The sequence below is a fragment of the Carcharhinus amblyrhynchos genome, chromosome 26, assembly GCF_965287045.1.
Source record: "Carcharhinus amblyrhynchos chromosome 26, sCarAmb.v2.hapA, whole genome shotgun sequence".
NCBI lineage: Eukaryota > Metazoa > Chordata > Chondrichthyes > Carcharhiniformes > Carcharhinidae > Carcharhinus > Carcharhinus amblyrhynchos.
This window is the reverse complement of record NC_137349.1, coordinates 4,643,847-4,667,922: the sequence shown is the minus strand read 5'-3', so window position 1 is coordinate 4,667,922 and position 24,076 is coordinate 4,643,847. Positions and strand designations below refer to the sequence as shown.

The 24,076-nt window shown below is 43.7% G+C and overlaps 1 protein-coding gene across 1 annotated transcript in view; it reads left to right on the top strand.

The window, feature by feature from the left end:
- The window catches only part of LOC145358604 (calcium/calmodulin-dependent protein kinase type IV-like), a 156,026-nt gene that overhangs the window by 115,330 nt on the left and 16,620 nt on the right, over positions 1-24,076 (top strand). Inside the window, exons 6-7 of the mRNA XM_080212798.1 lie at positions 10,026-10,116; positions 13,179-13,253. Of these exons, the coding sequence (XP_080068924.1) occupies positions 10,026-10,116; positions 13,179-13,253 (166 nt within the window). The remainder of the gene's footprint in view (positions 1-10,025; positions 10,117-13,178; positions 13,254-24,076) is intronic.

Here is a 24,076-nt window from a genome sequence, read left to right as displayed (position 1 = left end):
TTAAAACATCTGACAGACATCAAACTCAAAATTTGTCACCACCTGCAATTGTGAAAAGAATCTCTGTTGTGTATACACTGTTGTGTATACTCTGTTCTTAATCTCTGTTGTGTATACACTGTTGTGTATACTCTGTTCTGAATCTCTGTTGTGTATACACTGTTGTGTATACTCTGTTCTGAATCTCTGTTGTGTATACTCTGTTGTGCATACTCTGTTCTGAATCTCTGTTGTGTATACACTGTTGTGTATACTCTGTTCTGAATCTCTGTTGTGTATACACTGTTGTGTATACTCTGTTCTGAATCTCTGTTGTGTATACACTTGTGTATACTCTGTTCTGAATCTCTGTTGTGTATACACTGTTGTGTATACTCTGTTCTGAATCTCTGTTGTGTATACACTGTTGTGTATGCTCTGTTCTGAATCTCTGTTGTGTATACACTGTTGTGCATGCTCTGTTCTGAATCTCTGTTGTGTATACACTGTTGTGCATGCTCTGTTCTGAATCTCTGTTGTGTATACACTGTTGTGTATGCTCTGTTCTGAATCTCTGTTGTGTATACACTGTTGTGCATGCTCTGTTCTGAATCTCTGTTGTGTATACTAAGAACATAAGAACATAAGAAATAGGAGCAGGAGTAGGCCATCTGGCCCTTCGAGCCTGCCCCGCCATTCAATAAGATCATGGCTGATCTGTCGTGGCTCAGTTCCACTTTCCCGCCCTCTCCCCATAACCCTTAATCCCCTCTCTTATCAAAAACCCATCAACCCGCTTCTTAAAAATATTTAGCGAGGCAGCCTCCACCACTTCAACGGGCAGAGAATTCCAGAGATTCACCACCCTTTGAGTGAAGAAGTTCCTCCTCAACTCCGTTCTGAACCGCCCCCCCTTTATCTTGAGGCTGTGCCCCCTAGTCCTACTGTCTTTTTTGAGCGGGAAGAGTCTTTCCACCTCTATCCTATCCATCCCATTCATCATCTTATACGTCTCAATGAGATCTCCCCTCATTCTTCTAAACTCTAATTCTAATTCTATACTCCGTTGTGTATACTCTGTTCTGAATCTCTGTTGTGTATACACTGTTGTGTATACTCTGTTCTGAATCTCTGTTGTGTATACACTGTTGTGTATACTCTGTTCTGAATCTCTGTTGTGTATACACTGTTGTGTATACTCTGTTCTGAATCTCTGTTGTGTATACACTGTTGTGTATACTCTGTTCTGAATCTCTGTTGTGTATACACTGTTGTGTATGCTCTGTTCTGAATCTCTGTTGTGTATACACTGTTGTGCATGCTCTGTTCTGAATCTCTGTTGTGTATACACTGTTGTGTATACTCTGTTCTGAATCTCTGTTGTGTATACACTGTTGTGTATACTCTGTTCTGAATCTCTGTTGTGTATACACTGTTGTGTATACTCTGTTCTGAATCTCTGTTGAGTATACACTGTTGTGTATACTCTGTTCTGAATCTCTGTTGTGTATACACTGTTGTGTATACTCTGTTCTGAATCTCTGTTGTGTATACACTGTTGTGTATACTCTGTTCTGAATCTCTGTTGTGTATACACTGTTGTGTATACTCTGTTCTGAATCTCTGTTGTGTATACACTGTTGTGTATACTCTGTCCTGAATCTCTGTTGTATATACACTGTTGTGTATATTCTGTTCTGAATCTCTGTTGTGTATACTCTGCTGCAGATGGGAGTAAACTGATTCCATCTGGGGCCAAAACCCATTCAAAGACGGACAAAGAGTAAAGAGAAGTACAGCACCTCAGCCCTCCAAGCCCGTGTCGATCATGATGCCCTTACTCGATCCGTATCCCTCTATTCCCTCCCTATTCATGCACCCATCCAGATGCCTCTTAAATGTTACTAATGTTCCTGCTTCCACCACCTCCCCTGGTAGCACATTCCAGGCACCACCACTCTCTACGTTTAAAAACTTTGCCCTCCTCATCTTGAACCTGTGCCCCCTTATAACTGACATTTCCACCCTAGGACAAAGCCTCTGACTATCAATCCTGTCTATGCTTCTCATAATTCTGTAGACCTCTATCAGGTCTCCCCTCAGTCTCCGTCTTTTCAGTGAAAACAATCCCTGTTTATTCAACCTCTCCTCATAAGTCAACATCCTCAAGACCAGGCAACATCCTGGTGAATCACCTTAACACTCTCTCTAAAGCTTCCATATTCTTCTGGTAGTGTGGCGACCAGAACTGCACACAATACTCCAAATGTGACCTAACCAGGGTTTCGTATACCTGCGACATGATTTCCCAACCCGCCTGATGAAGGCAAGCATGTTATATGCTTTATTAATCACCTTGACCATCTGTGTTGCCACTTTTAGGGAACTGTAGACCTGCATGCCTAGGTCCTTCTGTATGTTAATGTTCCTAAGAGTTCAATTACAGTATAGTTCACACCTAGTTTTGACCCACCAAAATGCATCACCTCACATTTGTCCGGATTAGACTCCATCTGACATTTCAGTGCCCAAGTCTCGGATCTATCTATATCCTGTTGTATCCTCTGACAATCCCCAGCACTATCAGCAACTCAGCCAATCTTCGTGTCATCCACAAATTACTCATCAGACTACCCACATTTCCTCCAGACCATTTATATATACTGCAAACCACAGAGATCCCAGCACTGATCCCTGTGGAACACTACTAGCTATAGATCTCCATTCTGAAAAACATTCTTCCAATGCTGCTCCCTGTCTTCTACAGCCTAGTCAGTTCTGTATCCATATACCCCCAATTCCATCTGATTTTGTACCATTCTGCCATGTAAGCCCTCGTCAAGCGTCTTACTAAAGTCCATATAATACATCTACAGCCCTTCCCTTATTAATTATTTTTGTCATCCCTCTTCAAAAAGCTCATGAACTTCCCCATACAAAACCATGCTGCCTGTCACAAACGAGTCCATTTTCTTCCAAATGTCCTGTCCCTCAGTATCTTTTCCAAAAGCTTCCACTCCACTGACTTCAAGCTCACCAGCCTACAATTTCCTGGATTATCCCTGCTTCCTTTCTTAAACAAGGGAACAACATTGACTATTATCCAGTCCTCTGGAACAGATGTCTGTTAAGTCCCCAACTATTGGCATGGTGGCACAATGGTTAGCACTGCTGCCTCACAGCGCCAGGGACCCAGGTTCGATTCCCGGCTTGGATCACTATCCGTGTGGAGTTTGCACATTCTCCCCATGTCTGCATGGGTTTCCTCTAGGTGCCTTGATTTCCTCCCACAGTCCAAAAGACATGCTGCTTACATGCATTGGCCATGCTAAATTCTCCCTCAGTGTACCCAAACAGGCGCTGGAATGTGGTGACTAGGGGATTTTCACAGTAACTTCATTTGCAGCATTAATGTAAGCCTACTTGTGACTAATAAATAAAGTTGTTTAACTATTTCTCCCCTTGCCTCCTGCCATATCCTAGAATAGATTCCACCTGGCCCTGGGGATTTGCTTGCCTTAATGTAATTTACAATACAGAATTGTTCAAGATTACTCTTGTACAGAATTAAAATCAGGCCCCAAGAGCAAATTATTTTTACTAGAATAACCTGGAAACGATGATTTCCTCTGGTCAGTACATGTTACCAACAACATAAATGTAACTTTAATCAGAATTTCGAGCAAACGTTTTTCACGCATACCTACAATTTTTCGATAGGAAACGTTCTGGTTGTATTGACAATGTTGTCTGTGACTTGATAATCGGAAGACATTTCCCCTCTCCCTGTAGAATACCAGGATCCAGGAAATCCCTTGTATGGTGCATTTGTTTCCAGTGTCACCAAAGGCAGGGTCTCAGTTTGCAAGGTGTAAACACATCTCCTGGAAACTTTCTATCAGTTTTATTGTGGCACTCAGAACTGCTCATAGAATCTTCAGTTCTAATTCATTATTGTTCATCAGCGGCATTGGTTGTTGTTGCTCCCTTTCTCTTTATCGGCTTTTGATGTGATGTGTTAAGGACCAGATCAGAAACGCCAAGATATTTTATGAAGTTAGCCTGGACCCCAACTTTTACATTTGATTTGACATTAAGGTGAGCATAAGAAGTTTCACTCCAGGTATGATTCCAGTGATCCACTGGAAAGGTTTCATCAGAACAAACTTTACTTAAAACTGTTAGAATATAACAAAAAGAATTAACGTAATGTTTACCAATGAAAATATTTAAACATGCCGAAATTTAATTCTTAACAGCTAGCTATCTCTATTATTCCAATGTAACGGTATTCCCCATAGACATAAATCCCATAGAACCAGTTAACACAAAAGAAATGCTGACATGAATACTCAGTTTCTGGCCTTTTAACCTCTCTGGAGAGTGATCCAGACAGATACTTGTCTTCTAATCCTCAACAGCAAAGAAAGCTCCACCCCCAGGCAGCAAAATTTCTGAGTAAGAGGCATATTTCTTGGCAGATCCCAGTATCCACTTCAGACAGAGCGAGAGATACAGAGAAAGGGACCTCCCTCTGAAGATCCCAAAAAAACAGACCATCTTGAATTTTCTGTGTAAACCTAGCTGTACCCAGTCATACGACCTTACATGTCAATCAACCTAATCAAGCCCTACTCTGCAGTATCCCAGGAGAAAATATAAAATAACAGAATCCTGCATTTGACCAGATTAAAACAATATTGTAGTGATTAAGACCAATTATGCTGCTTCAGGAACAACACAGTGCTGCTGTATACAGACAGAACGGCTCCGATAATAAAAACAAACTGCTACAACAGATCCTGCACAAGAAACACAGCAAATGCATTTTTAGAGACACAGTTTCATCAGAGATATCCCTGTCTCTTGACATTTCCTGTTGGTGCTCTGTCTTAATAGCTAAGAATACAAAAATTAGCTTTTTTTGTTCCAAATGAGTCAGTGCAGCTTGTATAAGTATTTCTCTTCTGTTATGGCCACAAGCACAAATGGTCCTGACAAAAATGCTGTGAGCTAATAGTTGGAGCTATTGTCTAAACTCAACCCAGTTCAGGAGAACTGGCTGTTACTTTGCCCTAAGATGTAAGAGTGAGATGGAGATTTAACTGAGCATTACCCTAGACGTTTATTAGTGACTTTTTTAAAGATTACTGTGCTGAGAAGCTGTTTTTCTAATTTCCCCATACCCTGCTCCTCTCCCAATGATAGTAATTTACATAGAACTTTGCTTTTGTGAGCACATTATGTGATCAGAAGGGGATGTATTCAGGAAGGAAAGTGATCAGAAATGAATATTATTGGGAGAAAGTCAAGCAAGGGCTGCTAGTTGCTTATTTTTTTACATTCCATCTTTAGTGGTGGCCTCCATAAGTACGTTGTGGTGGGGTGCACATAGACCTTGTTTCCAGCAGGCCTCACAATCACCAGTGGTTTAGCAGTTATTAGATGACATGAGGCAATAACTTCATAAACCTTATCATTACAAATACCAAAGGTATGGGAAACCTGGTGAAGCGAACGCCACCCAGTGAGGAGGCCAGGTCTCTAGCAATTTCTGTGGGCTTCCACCAAAATTTGAGGAGGAGCCAGATTAGCTGTGGATCTACAGAGGGTACAATTCTCCCATAACGTGGCAAAGTGTCAGGTTCTGTCTGAAAACCAGCTTGTATACTCAGGTGTACAACAGGCAGGTTTTCTCTCCAGATCTCATGAGTATCTCTCACTTTGCCATATTGAAGCAGGGGGGCATGATTCATGCCATCATTGAAAGGGACAGGGCCTAAAAACACCAGCAAGGCTGGCAGTGCCCTGACCTCAAATTAAACCCTCCCCGTTCGCTGGCATCGGGTCTTCGTGGCATCCATTCCCCCACCCCCAATCACTGGCATCAGGGCTCCAAATTAAGCGAACTCCCCCTACGGGTTTGCCCCACCACTAATTGCCCTACCCGCTAAAGGCCCCACTTGCTGGCGGTGTTAATCTGCCAGGGTGCCAGGTCTGGCCTGCCACACCCCTAACCACCCAGAAACTATACTGGCCTCTGTGTGTCCAGCATGGTCGTCAAGGAAACTAGTAGTGATTCCCACCGGCAGACGTATGGTAAACCCAGGAACAAAGGCGTGAAGCCATTTTTGAAGATTTAAATGTATATTAATCCATGGGTAATCAGGTTCACCCAATGAAGGGGTGGGGAAGATCTCATTCTGGTTCTCCCCAGGGCAAACTCTTGCGAGAGCTTCCAGCCATAACAGGATTTGCTGCTGCCGCAAATGGAGCCAGAAAATCGCCCCCAATAATGTCTCCTCTTTCATAGAATCATAGAGACTCTACAAATGCAGAAAGAGACCATTTGGCCCATCAAGTCTGCACCAACCACAATCCCACCCAGGCCCTATCCCCATATCCAACCGCTAATCCCTCTAACCTACACATCTCAGGACTCTAAAGGGGCAATTTTTAGTATGGCCAGTCAACCTAACCCGCACATCTTTGGATTGTGGGAGGAAACCCATGTAGACACAAGGGAAATGTGCAAATCCCACATAGACAGTGACCCAAGCCGGGGATCGAACCCAGGTTGATGGAGCTGTGAAGCAGCAGTGCTAACCCACTGTGCTACTGTGCCGGCCTTTCTGCAGGCTTCAGGCAGAAAAAGTTCAATTGGCATCAAATAGTTACTCTAATAGGTGTTGGTCTATAATCCAAGCCACTGACTTCCTATTTTATGAATAAAATTGCCAAATTGTGGAACACTTGCAGCCCCATTATAATGGAGAGGGAGACAAAGGCCTAGTGGTATTATTGCTAGACTATTATCCAAAAACTCTGCTAATGTTCTGGGAACCTGGGATCGAATCCTGCCACGGCAGGTGGTGGAATTTGAATTCAATAAAAAATATCTGGAATTAAGAAGCTATTGATGACCATGAAACCATTGTGGATTGTTGGAAAAACCCATCTGATTCACTAATGTCCTTTAGGGAAAGAGATCTTGAAATGATTAGAAAGCTGGTTAGCAGATAGGAAGCAAACAGTTGACATAAATGGGTCTTTTTCTGATTGGCAGTTAGTGACTAGTGGGGTTCCGCAGGGATCTGTGCTCAGACCCCACTGTTCACATTGTAAATTAATAATTTGGAAGAGGGAACTGAATGTATTGTCTCCAAATTTGCAGATGAAACAAAGTTGGGTGGGAGGGTGAGCTGTGAGGTGGATGTAGAGATGTTTCAGTGTGATTTGGACAGGCTGAATGTGTGGGTATCTGCATGGCAGATACAGTATAATGTGGATAAATGTGAGGTACCCTCTTTGCGAGCAATAATAGGAAGACAGATTATTACTTTAATGGATGTAAATTGAGTGAGTTTGATACTCAATGAGCCCTTGGAGTCCTCGTGCATCAGTCGCTAAAAGTAATGGTGCGGGTACAGCAGGCAGTAAAGAAGGCAAATGGTATGTTGGCCTTCATAGCGAGAGGATTTGAGTATAGGCATAGGGATGGTTTGCTACAATTGTATAGGATATTGATGAGGTCACACCTGGAATATTGTGTGCAGTTTTGGTGTCCTTATCTGAGGAAGGATGTCCTTGCTATAGAGGGAGCACAGCGAAGGTTTACCAGGCTGATTCCTGGGATGGCAGGTCTGTCATATGAGGAGAGACTAAGTCTGTTAGGATTATATACACTGGAGTTTAGAAGAGTGAGAGGGGATCTCATAGAAACTTGTAAAATTCTCACAGGATTAGACAGCGTAGATTCAGAAAGAACGTTCTCAATGTGAGGGAGTCCAGAACTAGGGGTCATAGTTTGAAGATAAGGGGTAAACATTTTAGAACTGAGGTGGGGAGAAATTTCTTCACCCAGAAGGTGGTGAATGTGTGGAATTCACTCCCACAGAAAGTAATTGAGGCCAAAACATTGTGTGATTTCAATAAGAAATTAAATATAGTTCTTGGGGCTAAAGGGATCAAGGGATATGGGGGAAGGGACAATCAGGATATTGAACTCAATGATCAGCAATAATCAAAATGGTGGAGCATGCTTGAAGGGCCAAATGGCCTACTCCTGCTCCTATTTTCTATGTTTTTGTGAAATCTGTCATCCTTACCTGGCCTGGCCTACATGTGACGAGGAATATGAGGAGATTGTGGAGGACGTCCGTGAGGAGTGCAGCAAGTATGGCTTCATCAAATCCATCAAAATCCAACGGCCCATCAACCATGTGGAGGTGCCAGGCTGTGGCACGATCTTTGTGGAGTATGTCTCAATCCTCGACTGTCAGAAGGCAATGCAGGGGCTGGCTGGGCGCAAATTTACCAACAGGGTGGTTGTCACCAAGTATTGCGAACCAGACTTATAACATCGCCATGACTATTGGTAGAATTACTCTTCCCTCCACCCCCCTGACGTTGAGCAAACCACACGGGACTCCAGCTCTGTGTTTTTTTGTTACTATTTTTTAAAAGAATATTTAAATATTTAAAGAATACAGCAATGTGGTTGACTCTCAATTCCCTTAGGCAATTAGGGATGGGCAATAAATGTTGGCCAGCCAGTGACGTCCATGTCCCCGAATGGGAAAAAAAGACAAAACACAACAAAGGGGGATTGGAGGTAGTGAGGCGTGGTGGGAAGGGAGGCAGTGGTGGTCCTGGCTCTTATTATTTGTTCATGAGAAGTGGGTGTCGCTGGCTGGACCAGCATTTATTGTCCATCCCTGAGGGCATTCAAGAGTCAACCATATTGTTGTGCATCTAGTGTCACATGTAGGCCAGACCAAATAAGGACGGCAGATTTTCTTCCCTAAAGGACAATCAGATGGGTTTTTACGACAATCAACAATGGTTTCATAGTCATCAGTGGACTTTTAGTTTGATTCCACATTTTTTATTGAATTCAAATTTCACCATCTGCCATGGTGGGATTCAAACCCTGGACCTCAGAACATTATCCTGGATTACTAGTCCAGCAACAATACCACTACACCATTGCCTCCCCTAAAGTCTGCCACTGAATACATTGGATCACCCAAGCACAGCAGGAACATAGCAAAATCAAGAATGTCTTCCAACCTGTCTGACCTTGATGTTCACTGTGCTCAATCTGTCCTGCCCATGCACAGATCACTCCAAATCAGTCCCCGTGAAGCAAAGAGTTTATTTATACGTAGATGAATGGTGATCCCAAAAACACAAAGGGAAAAATAAACCACAGGATCTTAGCACCAGTTATCTTAAGAGAAGTCTTCACCCCAGGCTTACTCTCTTCTACCTTCTTCTGTCGGGAGAAAGATACAAAAGTCTGCGGTCACATGCCAATCGACTCAAAAGCAGCTTCTTCCCTGTCCTGTCAGACTTTTGAATGGACCTACCTTGTATTAAGCTGATCTCTACACCCTAGCTATGACTGTAACACTACCTTCTGCAGCCTCTCTTCTCCATGTACGGTATGCTTTGTATAGCGCGCAAGAAACAATACTTTTCATTGTATTCCAATACATGTGACAATAATAAATCAAATCAAATCAAATATTGCATTCATGACTTCTCAGAAGCTGAAGTTTTAAAGTTCCATTTGTAATTTTCAACCATTGTTCAATTTTCCACTGCAGGAGAACTCACCTGTAATGTAATCCATGATATCTTAATACTGGTAACCACTGGTCCTTGTACAACTGCTTTGAGCAGAAAACAGTCAGAAACCTCACAACACCGGGTTAAAGTCCAACAGGTTTATTTGGAATCACAACCTTTTGGAGTGCTGCTCCTTTATCAGATGAGTGGCTCACCTGATGAAGGAGCAGTGCTCCGAAAGCTCATGATTCCAAATAAACCTTCTGGGCTTTAACCTGGTCTTGTGAGGTTTCTTACTGTGCCCACCTTAGTCCAACCCCAGTATCTCCACATCATGCAGAAGAGACTACAATTTACTAAATGTTCGGAAACAAAGAGCAGTAGCCGTTGACCAAAAGCCTTTTAAATGTAAAATGAGGAGATTGCTGCTTTGTTGATGTGATATGCTGATTTCTTTCTCAAAATCGTTTTAGTATTTACATGAGAATGGAGTGGTCCATCGAGATCTCAAACCAGAAAATCTCCTCTATGCAGATCTGTCATCAGAGGCACCACTGAAAATAGGTAAGGCTCTTTGTAAATTAATTACAAGTAATTAAAGGTTTGTCTTAGAATTTGGGTGAAACTATAAAATTCCTTAGCGATAGGGTGGAAGATCTCCACTTTACTCGATGCACAGCAAAACTATGAACACATTTATTAAGAGTGGGTGTACAATTTTGGTAACCATGGCAGAGAGGAAATTTTTGCTTATGTTTAACAAGTGTATTTTTTTTTAAATTCTGTATCTTGGCCAAGATACCATTTTACTTTGTAAGCTAAGGCATTGAGTGACAGTATGTTGTTCAATCATGGAAGGCATCGGAGCAAAGATCAATTCTGTTTCCATTCATAGAAATATAGATTCTAGAAGTAGGTGTAGGCCATTTGGCCCTTCGAGCCTGCTCCACCATTCATCTTGATCATGGCTGTTCAGTGAATTCAATATCTTGATCCCCCTTTCCCCCCATATCCCTTAGTCCCTTTAGCCCCAAGAGCTATATCTAACTTCTTCTTGAAATTCAGACAGCGTTTTGGCTTCAATTCAATTCGGTGGGAGTGAATTCCACACATTCACCACCCTCTGGGTGAAGAAATTTCTCCTAACCTCAGTTCTAAAAGGTTTACCCCTTATTCTCAAACTATGACTCCTCGTTCTGGACCCACCCACCAGTGGGAAGATTCTTACTGTATCTACCCTGTCTAACCCTGTTAGAATTGTATAAGTTTCTATGAGATCCCCTCTCACTCTTCTAAACTCCAGTGAATATAATCCTGACCGACTTAGTCTCTCCTCATATGACAGACCTGCCATTCCAGGAATCAGCCTGGTAAACCTTCACTGTACAAGCTCTATAGCAAGGACATCCTTCCTCAGATAAAGACACCAAAACTGCACACAGTACTCCAGGTGTGGCCTCACCATTGCCCTGTACAATTGCAGCAAAACATCCCCATGCATCTCTGCACACTTCCGAGCAGAATTCATTCAGAAATAATCAGGAATAACCTCTTGGCCCTGGGCTAACTGGCGTGTTCATTATACTGCATCACCTGAACTTATATGATTCAACATAAGCCAATGTCAAACCTGAAACTTCCCGTGCCACACTGGCTGGTACCTACTAAGTCATTAGGAAAACCGAAGTAAAATATTGCAATAAAATCAGAAAATTTTGGAAAGTCTCGGCAGGTCTGGAAGTATCTGTGGAGAGAAACGGAGTAAACAAGCACAATTTAATACATCCCCCGAGGCGAGGGATACTGTTATCTTCCTACCATTGCACTTGCGCCTGATCAAGGGAATAGGCATTTGGAAGCCAAGGTCTCCTGAAAGCCATCCTCATGCCTGCCCTTCTCTCCAAACCTCCTGCCCTGCTCATCTGTGCCCTGGGATCCAGCAGCATCCTGAAGACTGGGCATCGGACTATTACCAGTCGCAGCCACTGCTTCCAGTAGCACTGCCAGCAATGGAGAGCTGCCCAGCCTCTGATTTCTCCAGCTCCGGCCCCCCCTCCCCAGAGCAGAATTCCCACCCCCACAGGATCCGAAATCCCAAGGAAGGACCAACGTTGGCCAGGTTAAATCATGTTGGCACCGGCATGGAACTCCCACGGGCTCCCCAGACTGGTGGCGCAGGGGGAACCCCCAGCAAGGGGACTAAATCCATTGAATATTTGCTGAAAACACTTCCATTCTATTTAAATAAAAATATAAAACATTATAGGCAGCATTTGAAAAGAGAAGGCAAGAGAATGTTTTGGCTAAACAGTCTTTTCTCACTTCTCTGATATTTTGAAAAAGGTCTAATTTTCCAATGCGTACTATCTACGACGGAGAAAATTAGCCTTTGGGTCTGGCCGTTCACTCCTGCGGAATTCCATGGTCTCACTGACAGCACATCGCAACCTGCAGGTTTCCTGTTGGTGTAGGGTAACATCATTGGAACATCCCATTGACAGCAGCTGGACCAGAGAATCCCACCCCCAGCCGCCTCTTGCTACGGAGAAATACGCGGCTCGGAAGCCGGAGAATCCCACCCAAAGTGTTTTCTCTTTTGCAAAGCAGAGAAACCTGCTGTGTAGTTCCAGTAGTTTCAGTTTTTATTTCAGTCTTTCAGCACGTGTAGATTCTTTCTTCCAAGTGAGGCCCTATTTCCAGAGCCACCATTCTGCAAAAAGACCTATCAAGATTAGAACAAAAGTACAGTGCAGGAACGGGCCCTTTGGCCCTCCAAGACTGTGCCAGTCATAACACCCTGAGTAAAAATACCCTCTGCCCTTACTCGTCCCTGTTCCTGTATTCCCTCCCTATTCATGTATCCATCCAGATGCCTCTTAAGTATTGCTATTGTGCCTGTTTCCACCATCTCCTCTAGCAGCACTTTCCAGGCACCCACCACTCTCTATCCGCACCTCTCCCTTAAACTGTCCCCCTCTTGCCTTGATCCTATGCCCCCTTGTAATTGACACTTCCACTCACTGGGAAAAAGCCTCTGCCTATCCATCCTGTCTCTGCCTCTCATAATTTTGTAGACCTCTATCAGGTCTCTCTGCTTCCATCTTTCCAGTGAAAACAATCCTGGTTTATTCAACCTCTCCTCATAGCAAAAACCTTTGAGACCAGGCAACATCCTGGTGAACCTTCTTTGCACTCTCTCCAAACCTTCCACATCCTTCTGGAAAGGTGGTGACCAGAAATGCAACATGATTTGCCACCTCTCTGCCAATATTAAAAAAAAGTTTCCTCTCTATTCTTTCTCAACCATACAGAATTTTTTTCAATTATAAGTAAATAAATCACTGATTTTTTTTAAATATTGTACTGCCAGTCTTAGCAACAAGGTACCACCTCTGACATGGAGTTACATGCATCTTTCTTCCGTGCCAAGAGCAATTACTACAGTCAATGCAGAGGTTACCAGGCTGTCAGGCAGTTCAACTTTGGTTTATCAGTGCTGATTCTACCGTAATACTTGGCAATAATTTTTATTGACATTGACACAAAACCCCTTTGTTTTTACGATAACAACAAGCACAACGACTAAAGTGCATAAAAACCATTCTTTATCTTTCTTGTTATTTCAGCCGACTTTGGTCTCTCCAAAATCGTGAATGAGCAGGTTACCATGAAGACAGTTTGTGGGACTCCTGGATACTGTGGTAAGTGGGCAGGATTTCACTGAATGTCAGATCAAAGCTGTGACATTTTGATGCAAAAGAAATTGAGGAACATAAAGTATATAAAAAAACATGTCCTTATAAGGGAAAAGCTTCCTCTGAATTGAGTCCCACTTGTTCGGGCAGAAGTAAGCAAATCATGATGAGAGTGAACTGTTCACTTTCTATAGTTTTACATGGGCTCATATTACATTTTCACAATGGTACATGAGACTAATAATCAAAGTAATTCATCAAATCCCTACAGTGCAGGAGGAGTCCATTCAGTCCATATCCCCATATATTTCCCCTGACATCAAGAGGCAATTTAGCATGGCCAATGCTACTTAACCTGCACATCTGTGGAGTGCGAGAAGAAATCGGAGCACTGGAGGAAACACACACACACAAACACGCAAACACACAAACGCACGGGGAGAATGTGCAAACTCCACACAGACAGTGACCGAAGGCCGGAACTGAACCCAGTCCCTGGCGCTATGAGGCAGCAGTGCTAACTACTGTACCACCATATTGCCTCTTACTGAATGGCTGCAGGTAACAGTCTTTCTTGTAAAATTGATTTAAATGCAAGATAATTACCATTCTGTCCCTCAGCAAAACATATCTCTTATTGTCTGGAAAATCCAGGCATTGGTTTAACTTATGCAAAAGTCTGCTGCAACTTGTGTTTTTTTATTTATTCCTTCATGGGATGCAGGCACTGCTGTCTGGGCCAGCATTTATTACCCATCCTTAATTACCCCTGAGGACGTGATGGTGAGCTGCCTTCTTTAACCATGGCAGCCCATGTATTACTGTAGGAACATCAACTGTTTGGAAGGGAGCTCCAAGATTTTGACCCAGCGACAGTCAAAGAACAACAATATGGTTCCAAGTCATGATGGTCTGCGACTTGGTGGGGAGCTTGAAGATGGAGGTGTTACCATGCGTCTGCTGCCCTCGCCCTTCTACATGGTAGGGGTCACAGATTTGGACGGTGCTATCGAAGGAGCTTTGAGGAGTTGCTGTAGCACATCTTCTAGATGGTACATACTGCTGCCATACTGATACCATTTGTGGTGGATGGAATACCAGTGAAGCAGGCTGCTTTGTCTTGGATTATGTCAAGCTCCTTAAGTATTGTTGGAACTGCACCCATTCAAGCAAGTGGAGAGTATTCCAATACACTGTGTGTCGTAGCCATTAGTTGTTGGATAGATTTTGTGGAGTAAGGAGGTGGATTACTCACTCCAGAATTTCCAGTCACTGACCTGCTCTTGTAGCCACAGTATTTATATGGCTGGTCCAGTTCAGTTTCTGGTGAATGGTAACCCCCGAGGATGTTGATAGTGGAGGAATCAGTGCTGGTAATGCCATTGAATGTCAAAGGGAGATGGAGGGATATGGGCTGAATGGCTGTAGGGATGTAGGGATATGGGCTGAATGGCCTCCTTCTGCACTGTAGGGATTCTGTGACTCAATGGATTACTTTGGAGATGGCCATTGCCTGATAAATTCTTTTGGTAAGATCACCCCCTTTAAGTTTTGCAACTCTATTATGTCTACTCATAAATTGCCCAGATTTTATTCTTGCAGTTGATTTAGTTGATCCAGGTTCTTAGAATTGAATTATAAATTAAGATCTGCACACTGTCATTATCGTATCTGACTTCATAGTGACACAGTGGTTAGCACTGCTGTCTCACAGCACCAGGGACCCGGATTCAATTCTGGCCTCGGGTGACTTCCTGTGTGGAGTTTGCACATTCTCCTCATGTCTGTGTGGGTTTCCTCTGGGTGCTCCAGTTTCTTCCCACTGTCCAGCGGGTTAGGCTGTTTGGCCATGCTAAACTTCCCATTAATGACTCAAATTAGGGGGATTAATGGGGCAAATAGGTGGGGTTACAGGGTTTGAGTCTGGGTGGGATGTGTCACTGCAGACTCAATGGGCCGAGTGACCTGCTTCTACACTGTAAGGGATTCTATGATTCTATAACACTTTGTATTTTCAGAATAACTTCATTGCAGGGTTAATGCAAACCTACTTGTAACACTAATAAATAAACTTTAAACTTTATACCTAATTAAATTCCATCCATACAATTTCATTTTTTGTAGCTAGTTGGATTTTAATTAGAACAGGGTGCCTTTAACATAATGATTGAGTCTGATAATGTCACCACTGGGTGGGGCGGGGGGGCGAACGTCCCATACTTGTAGCTGCATCGCCTGTGATGTCAAAGCCAGCAACTGAAGGGCTCTGATTATTAAAATACAGCAGCTCAGTAGAAAAGCTGAAACAGATGTATTGGCCTGAATTGTACACAATAGTTTCAGGCGTGCACTGACCCAGAAGAGTAGAGAATAGCACAAGACGATGTTAGGTGTGTGTCCCAACATCATTCCAAAGATATGCGGGTTAGGTCGATCGGCCATGCTAAAAATTGCCCCTTAGTATCCTGAGATGCGTAGGTTAGAGGGATAAGGGGTTAGATGATAGTAACCGAAGTTTAACTTTAGAAAAGACCTCTGCCTGCGGAGCTTCCCTGGACCATCTCTGATATTTTCATAACAGGGTGTACCAGGGGACTGATATAGAAGCCAAATTATCAGGGCAACTCTTGTAGTTACAATATGATGCAGTTGTAGTGTGCTTATTCTCTGAGGAGGGGATACCTGCATGGAATGTTCAGGTACTGATTTCAGTTTTCCTCGCAAGCATTTTGCCTGCTCCTGAATCTTTGCCGAAGTTGTGTCCTTTGGCAGTGCTTCCATCTGCCACCTGGCAATTACACCTTTCTAGACTATGTTCTCTAATGCTTATGGAGTCATCACTGCCTTTCCTTGGCTGACTGGCATTGACATTAGGGTTCCCCTATCAAAACAGGCCCTATAACACCTGATTTACAAAAGCACTCACCATTGAGGACTAGTTACACAAGGTCCCATTCCTAATTGGAGGATGTTGCTGCCCCTTGCAGTTCCTGAGCCCCTTTCCTGCATTCTCAAGTCACAAAGCTATTTCAAAAACATTTCTGAAGTCCAAGTTGAGTTCTACTAATAGCCTCTTTTAGATGGTTAGGTCATTAATGCCATATACCAATCTGTTCCACAACACTTCATTAAGAGGTGGTCCAAATTCACAGGGTTCAGCTAATTTCCATAACCTAGCCAAGAACCCAGTGACAGATTCCCCAGGACCTCCCCCAGCCACATTGAAGCAATATCTCTGGAGAATCACTGGGGGCTTTGGATCGTAATGGTTTTTTAGTAGGTCCAGTAATTCATTAAAAGTTTTTGAGTTGGGATACATTAGATTGCTTATCACACTAAAGATCGTTGCCCTGCATGCTGTTAACAATATCAATTTTTGTTTCTCATCTCCTTCAATGTTCTTAGCATGGAAGGGGTAATGCGTGGGCTCTGTAATAGGCCCAGTCTTCTCCACTGGTGTCGTAGGACTCAAGTTTCACAAAAAGAAGCCTTTTCTTACTGAAAAACATTCTTGATGTTCAGAAATTGTTTGAGGGAAAAATGGAGGGAGAAAAAGTTTTCTCCTCATCGCCAGTGTAGTCATTCAGCCAAACACCAGTTTACCGTCACCAACACCCTTTATGGTGCACCGAGGAAAGGGCCATGCCTGCAGCTTACAATCAGGTAGTTTTCACCTCAGGACCTAAAGGCTGGACTGAGTAAAGTAATAAGCTTTAAAATGCTTCCCATTGGGCAATCCTTTGCTGCCTCAATAAAGCAGCTTATACTCCACAAAGCCCATGGGGAGATCTATTGATGATTCCCCAGTGGCCTTTGTGGTCATTATCTCATCTGCTCTGGGCCCCCCACCCTTGGCTACCTTTTTGGTTTCAGTAGCATGCCTCCCCTAGCAGTGAAATGCACCGTACATCTCCATGCCATCTCTTCATCCTCACTGATTAACTAGCTGAGCTATGACCTGTACCAGGGCAGATTTCCATGTCACAACTCTATCCATACCAATCAGCAGGTCTTTGGGTCACCAAGAGGCCATTCTTGGTGCTTGTTCCTATGTACAATGATCAACACAAGAAGACCATTGAATCAGGGAGATGTCATTGAGAGGAATTGATAAGCTGGAAAAATGATTTACAAGTTTGTTGCCAGGATTAGTGGGCCTGAGCTATAGGGAGAGGTTGGCCAGGCTAGGGCTTTTCTCTTTGGAAGGTAGGCGTACGAGGGGTGACCTTTTTATCTTTATTCATTAATGGGACATGGGCATCACTGGCTGACCAGCATTTATTGCCCATCCCTAGTTGCCCAAAGGACAGTTGCAAGTCAACCACATTGCTGTGGCTCTGGAGTCACATGTAGGCCAGGCTGGGTAAAGACAGCAGATTTCCTTCCCTAAAGGACATTAGTGAACCAGATGGGTTTTTCCAGCAATCGACAATGGTTTCATGGCCGTCAGTAGATTCTTAATTCCAGATTATTTTTATTGAATTCAAATTCCACGATCTGCCATGGTGGGATTCGAACCCAGAACATTAGCTAGGTTTCTGGATTAATAGTCCAGCGATAATACCACTAGGCCATCGCCACCCCATGAGGTGTAGAAAATCATGAGGAGCTTAGATAGGATGAGCACATAGTCTTTTTCCCAGGGTGGGGGAACTGAAAACTAAAGGGCATAGGTTTAAGGTGAGAGGGGAAAGAGTTAATAGGGACCTGAGGGGCAACTTCTTCACCCAGAGGGTAATGTGTATATGGAATGAGCTGCCAGAGAAAGTGGTTGAGGCAGGTACAATAGCAACATTTAAAAAGCAGTTGGATAAGAACATGGTTGGGAAAGGATTAGAGGGATGTGGCCCAAAATATGGGCGTTGGGACTAGGTGGGGGAGCGGGTGGCACCATGATCGACATGGACCAGTTGGGTCGAAGGGCCTGTTTCTATGCTGTGTTGCTGTATGACTCTAAGAGTTAAATATTTGGAGACAAGGTTTAGTTCAAAATCCTCTTCCTGGTATTGAGCTTCTCCTGTGACATTGTTCTCACATTAGATCCTCCCCCATTCCTTTGCAACCCTCCCTCACTCAAACCACACCTCGATACTCCTTCACACTGAAACCACGCACTTTAATCACAACTTCCGTTCATTGTAACTTAAATAAAAGTTCTGCTAACAAAAGTAAAATGTGTGAGTAAAAAGTATTTGGATTCTCTATTATTTGAAATATTTTTGGGACCTTCCAAGAACTGAAGTTAACTCCAAAATGCTGTTATTGGTCTTTGTATATCTCCCTCTCAGTTGCACCTCTGAAGGTGTGAGACAGTCACAGATGGAGCGGTGTCAAGTGACCTGTTTTTTGTGATGGGACCTGTCAGACGCGCTGCCTTCACTGCAATCTCCTTCCTGTCATCGTTAACAACCATTGTAACAGAAAAAAATATAATAAACAAGACCATAAATATAAATCAAACAACCCTGGATAGAAATGGGCGTTCGCGTTGTCTATCTCAGCTGGTGTTCACATCAAGATGCTGAAATTAACAAATGAGGATGAATTTGTCTCTGATATCCTTCCTGTTCATTTCCAATACGTGGAACAAATGGAACATATAAACCTCTCCGTCAATATCCACAACACTATTACAAAGAAAACTCCCGTAGCACATTTTTAAAACTGTTGCCTTCTAATTAAAGGTTACCACAGTGCTAGATCACCCACTGCTCATTCTCCTATTTACCTCCAGCACCACAACATGATATAAAAAATGTTTTAATCTACGGGGGGGGGGGAAGTAGGCCAGTGTTCCAAATCATTTGACACATACTCCAGATAATGTTCATTTTATCTGATAAGGCTTGAACATCAGTGACATCTCAAGTTCCAGTCCACACGGTAAATATCAGCTCACTTTTCACAGCTGGTTACTACAAGGACTGGTCCACACAACAAGAACAGTTTTCCTCCATCTTCCGCTTATCCTGGTTCCTGTCATTACCCAGGCATAACGCATTGTATTTGACGACCTGAATCTGTCTGTGCTTCTTAATTCAGTTCATTTAATTCAATCAGACAATCCCACACTGCACTTCTCGGAGGAACAGCATCTGGAATTGGGAGAGAAAAGCCAGATACTGCTGCAGGCGTGTTCGAGCTCCGACAGTAGCAATGGTTGTCAGCAGCGTTGAGGCCTTTGGGTGCGGTCCAAAAACAGGAGCAGGAAATTATGCAGACAGACAGATGGCGTGTGGTATCTGAAAAAGAAAGGGTACTCTCGCTGGCTGCCTTTACTCAGGTCTTCCAATCTGAGCAGTGAGAAGCCTAAAACCAGCCTCCATTTGGAGGCCCACGTAATGATCCAACAGGGAAGCAGGATGAGATTCAGGCAAAGCCACAATGCCTCCCGAGCCAATAACAGAAATCTCTGGGTAATGCAAAGGGAACAGAATCACTGTAATATAAACCTCCATTGCATTTTTGATTTGATTTGATTTGTTATTGTCACATATGTTGGGACACAGTGAAAAGCATTATTTTTTGCGTGCCGTACAGACAAAGCATTTTGTCCATAGAATACAGAAGGGAGAAGGAAAGGAGAGGGTGCAGAATGTAGTGTTACAGCCAGGGTGTAGAGAAAGGTCAGCTAAATGTATGGTGGGCCCATTCAAAAGGCTGATGGCAGCAGGGAAGAAGCTGGTCTTGAGTTGGTTGGTACGTGACCTCAGACTCCTGTATCTTTTTCCCGACAGGAGAAGATGGAAGAGAGAATGTCCAGGATATGTTGGGTTTTTGATTATGCTGGCTACTTTACCGAGGCAGCGGGAAGTATAGATAGAGTCAGTGGATGGGAGGCTGGTTTGCGAGGCAGACTGGGCTTCATTCACAACCTTTTATAGTTTCTTGCCGTCTTGGTCAAAGCAGGAGCCCTTACCAAACTCTGATACAACCAGAAAGAATGCTTTCTATGGTGGGGCATCTGTAAAAATCACTTCTGTCTGTGCTTTCCACTTAGAAACAGAGGGCAGAATTTAATACCCCTGCAGGCGACGAGTTTGGAAGGGGGAAAGGCATTTATTCAGGAGGGAAGGTGCAGTCTGCAGCAAAGGCTTGTGGATGGTCTTCCCAGTCAGGCATTAATGGAAACCTTAAAATGGGCAACTGATGCCCACTTCTCATCCACCACTCCTGGTAATCAACCAGCGGTAGATGGGGAGTTGTCACATGGGGTGCCCAAAAATGTGTCTGGGTTCGCAATCAAAGGTACTCGGTGCCCAATTGGAATACCCGGCACTGGGAAGTGGGGACTGGCTGTCGCCATCTCTCTCATTTTCTACCAACTTCCTCTCCATGACTGCTACCTGGCCCTCACTCATCTGCAATGTGGGTCCCTAGTCAATCCGGGGCCTCTGGTTTTTGCATTACAAGTGGCACTGACAAGCAGTGAATAGCTGCCAGTCTATGAGTGGAGACCAGCACTCAGGGAGGGGAGGAGGGTAATGGGATTTCAGCCCAGCTCCTAAATCCCAGGGAAGATCTGACGCTGGTCAGTTAGTTACCTGGCGGGTACTTACTTCCAGCAGTTCTTTCCAACAGAGATGACTCAGGGCTTCTGCCACTTCTAAAGTTAAAGTTTATTTATTAGCCACAAGTAAGGCTTACATTATCACTGCAATGAAGTTACTGTGAAACTCCCCTAGTCCAGCGCCTGTCCTGGTCAATGCATCTAACCAGTACACCTTTCAGACTTGGGAGGAAACCCACACAGACATGCAGACAACACACAAACAGTAACCCAAACCCGGGTCTGTGGCGCTGTGAGGCTGCAGTAGAATCATAGAATCCTACAGTGCAGAAAGAGGTCCTTCGGCCCATCAAGTCTGCACTGAACACAATCCCACCCAGGCCCTATCTCCATATCATACCCACTAATCCCTCTAACCTATGCATCCCTGGACACTAAGGGGCAATTTCTTAGCGTGGCCAATCAACCTAGCCCACACATCTTTGGACTGTGGGAGGAAACCCACGCAGGCACGAGGAGAATGTGCAAACTCCACACAGACAGTGACCCAAGCCGGGAATCGAACCCAGGACCCTGGAGCTGTGAAGCAGCAGTGCTAACCACTGTTCTACTGTGCTGCCCAGAAGAGACAACTGTCACCAAAACTAAACTCTGTCCAGAGAGTTCCCTGTTCACAAAGCTGAAGACAATGGTTTACATCTCTGATTTCAGAAGGAGATCACTAACGGACCGCTCTCCTGTATCTCCTAGAAGTTAACTTCGTTCATTAGTGTTCTGATGAATGATACTGTTCCCTAGTGATCCTGTTTAGGGGAGTCAGTGGCCTAGTGATACTATCGCTAGACTGTTCATCCAGAAAGTTAGCTAATGTTCTGGAGACCTGAGTTCAAATCCCACTATGGCAAATGGTGGAATCTGAATCCAATGAAGAATATTGGATCCACTGATGACCATGAAACCATAGTTGATTGTCATAAAACCTCATCCAGTTCACTAATGTCCTTTAGTGAAGGAAATCTGCTGTTGTTACCCGGTCTGACCTCCAGAGCCAGAACAATGTGGTTGACTCTCAAATCCCCTCAGGCAAGTAAGGATTGGCGATAAATGCTGGCCAGCCAGTGACACCCATGTTCCATGAATTAATAAAAAAAAACTACTCCTGCAATTAACAGAATGTTAATCCAAATCTCACTAAGTTTTGGAATATGGAATTTGAATAGATGTGCAGATCAGGTTAATTGGCCTTGCTAAATTGGCACTGGCAGTGTAAATTTGGAATTTGAGTTTTTTTTAAAAAAACTGGAAATAAAATCTATTTTGAGTAAAAGTGGCCGTGAAGGTATTGCAAAAACTCGATGTCTGTGATGGGTGAACAGCTGCCTTCCTTGCCTGGTCTGGCCTGTGCTGTATGTGACTCAAAGCCCACATTAATGTATTTGGCTCTGAGCTGCCTTCTGAAATGGTGAGCTACTCATCTGTTTAGGAATGGCTAATAACTACTGGCCATACTATCCCTCCCACATTCAGAGCATGAATTTTTAAAAGTATGCATCAGAGTTCAATTATTAATTGGCCAATTTTGGGAAAGCCACTATTGGATGATTGTTTTCCATGAGGTGTGGGCGTCTAACCCCTCTTTTATTCTGACTTTTAAGGTATCAAAATCTGTAGAGAAAATCCTGTCCGCTGCTTCAATTATTCCTGCCCCCACTTATTTTCTTTATAGCTCTAGTCTATTTTCTTGCCCTCTTGCTCAGTCTCTTCCCACCTCCATCATTGACTCTTCCATTGCTCTCCTTCAATTTAACAGTTTCCAGTTTCCTGCTCTGCCTGTTTCCTTTTCACCATGGACATCCAACCCCTCTACACCTTCACCTCCTGCCAGATCAGTCTGAATGCTTTCCACTTCTTCTGTCAATATTGACCCAACCAGTCCGCCATCCACCATCATCTCTGCCATCACTCTCCCGTCCACCCCCTCTCTCCCACCTGGCTGAACTTGTTCTCCATTGATAACTTTTGATTTGATTTATTATTGTCACAAGCATTTGGATACAGTGAAAAGTATTGTTTCTTTCACAAAGCATACTGTTCATAGAGTACATAGGGGAGAAGGAAAGGAGAGTGTGCAGAATGTAGTGTTGCAGTTACAGATAGGGAGAAGAGAAAAATCACCTTAATATATGGTAGGCCCATTCAAACATCTGATGGCAGCAGAGAAGGAGCTGTTCTTACATCGGTTTGTACGCGATCTCAGACTTTTTGTATCTTTTTCCTGACGGGAGATGGTGGAAGAGAGAATGTCCGGGTTGCGGGGGTTCCTTAATTATGCTGGCTGTTTTTCTGAGGCAGCAGGAAGTGTAGACAGAGTCACTGGATGGGAGGCTGGTCTGTGTGATGGACTGGGCTACGTTCACAATCCTTTGTAGTTTCTTGTGGTCTTGGTCAGAACAGGAGCCATACCAAGCTGTGATTCAACCAGAAAGGAAGATTTCTATAATGTATCTGTAAAAATTGGTGAGAGTCTTAGTGGACGTGCTAAATTTCCTTCACCTTCTTTGCCCACTTTCTCCAAATAAAATGTGTTGCAATGGATTCCCACATAGGATGTCTGTCTTTTCGTGGGTTAGTAGAATGTTCCCTTTCTTCCAGTTCTACTCACGTCCACTCTCTCACTTTATTTTCCTGAACATGATAATTATATCAGTGATGTTTAAGGATCTCACCCTGAACTGAAGAATTTCATTAGGGTGGCACAGTGGTTAGCACTGCTGCCTCACAACACCAGGGATACAGGTTCAATTCCCGGCTTGGGTCACTGTGCAGAGTTTGCACACTCTCCCCGTGTCTGTGTGGGTTTCCTCCGGGTGCTCTGGTTTCCTCCCACTGTCCAAAGGTGTGTGGGTTAGGTTGATTGGCAATGGTAAATTGCCCATGGTGTCAGGAGGATTGGCAGGGTAAATTGTGGGGTTAAGGGATTGGGCCTGGGTAGGATTGTGATCAGTGCAGACTCAATGGGTCAAATAGCCTCCTCCTGTACTGCAGGGATTCTATGATTTTAAGATTCACTCTGCTTCCAATTTCCACTGTTCTCTTGCCTTTACATGCTTTATCTCCAACTCTTCTTTCCATTCCTTGACTTCACTGCCTCCATTTCCAGGGATATGAACCAGTGTTCATTATAAGCCTGCTGACTCCCTGAGCTATCTTGGCACACCCTGCTTCTCATAGAATCATAGGATCCCTATAGTACAGAGAGGGCCATTTGGCCCATCAAATTTACACTGACTCTCTGAAAGAGCATTTTAACCAGGTCCGA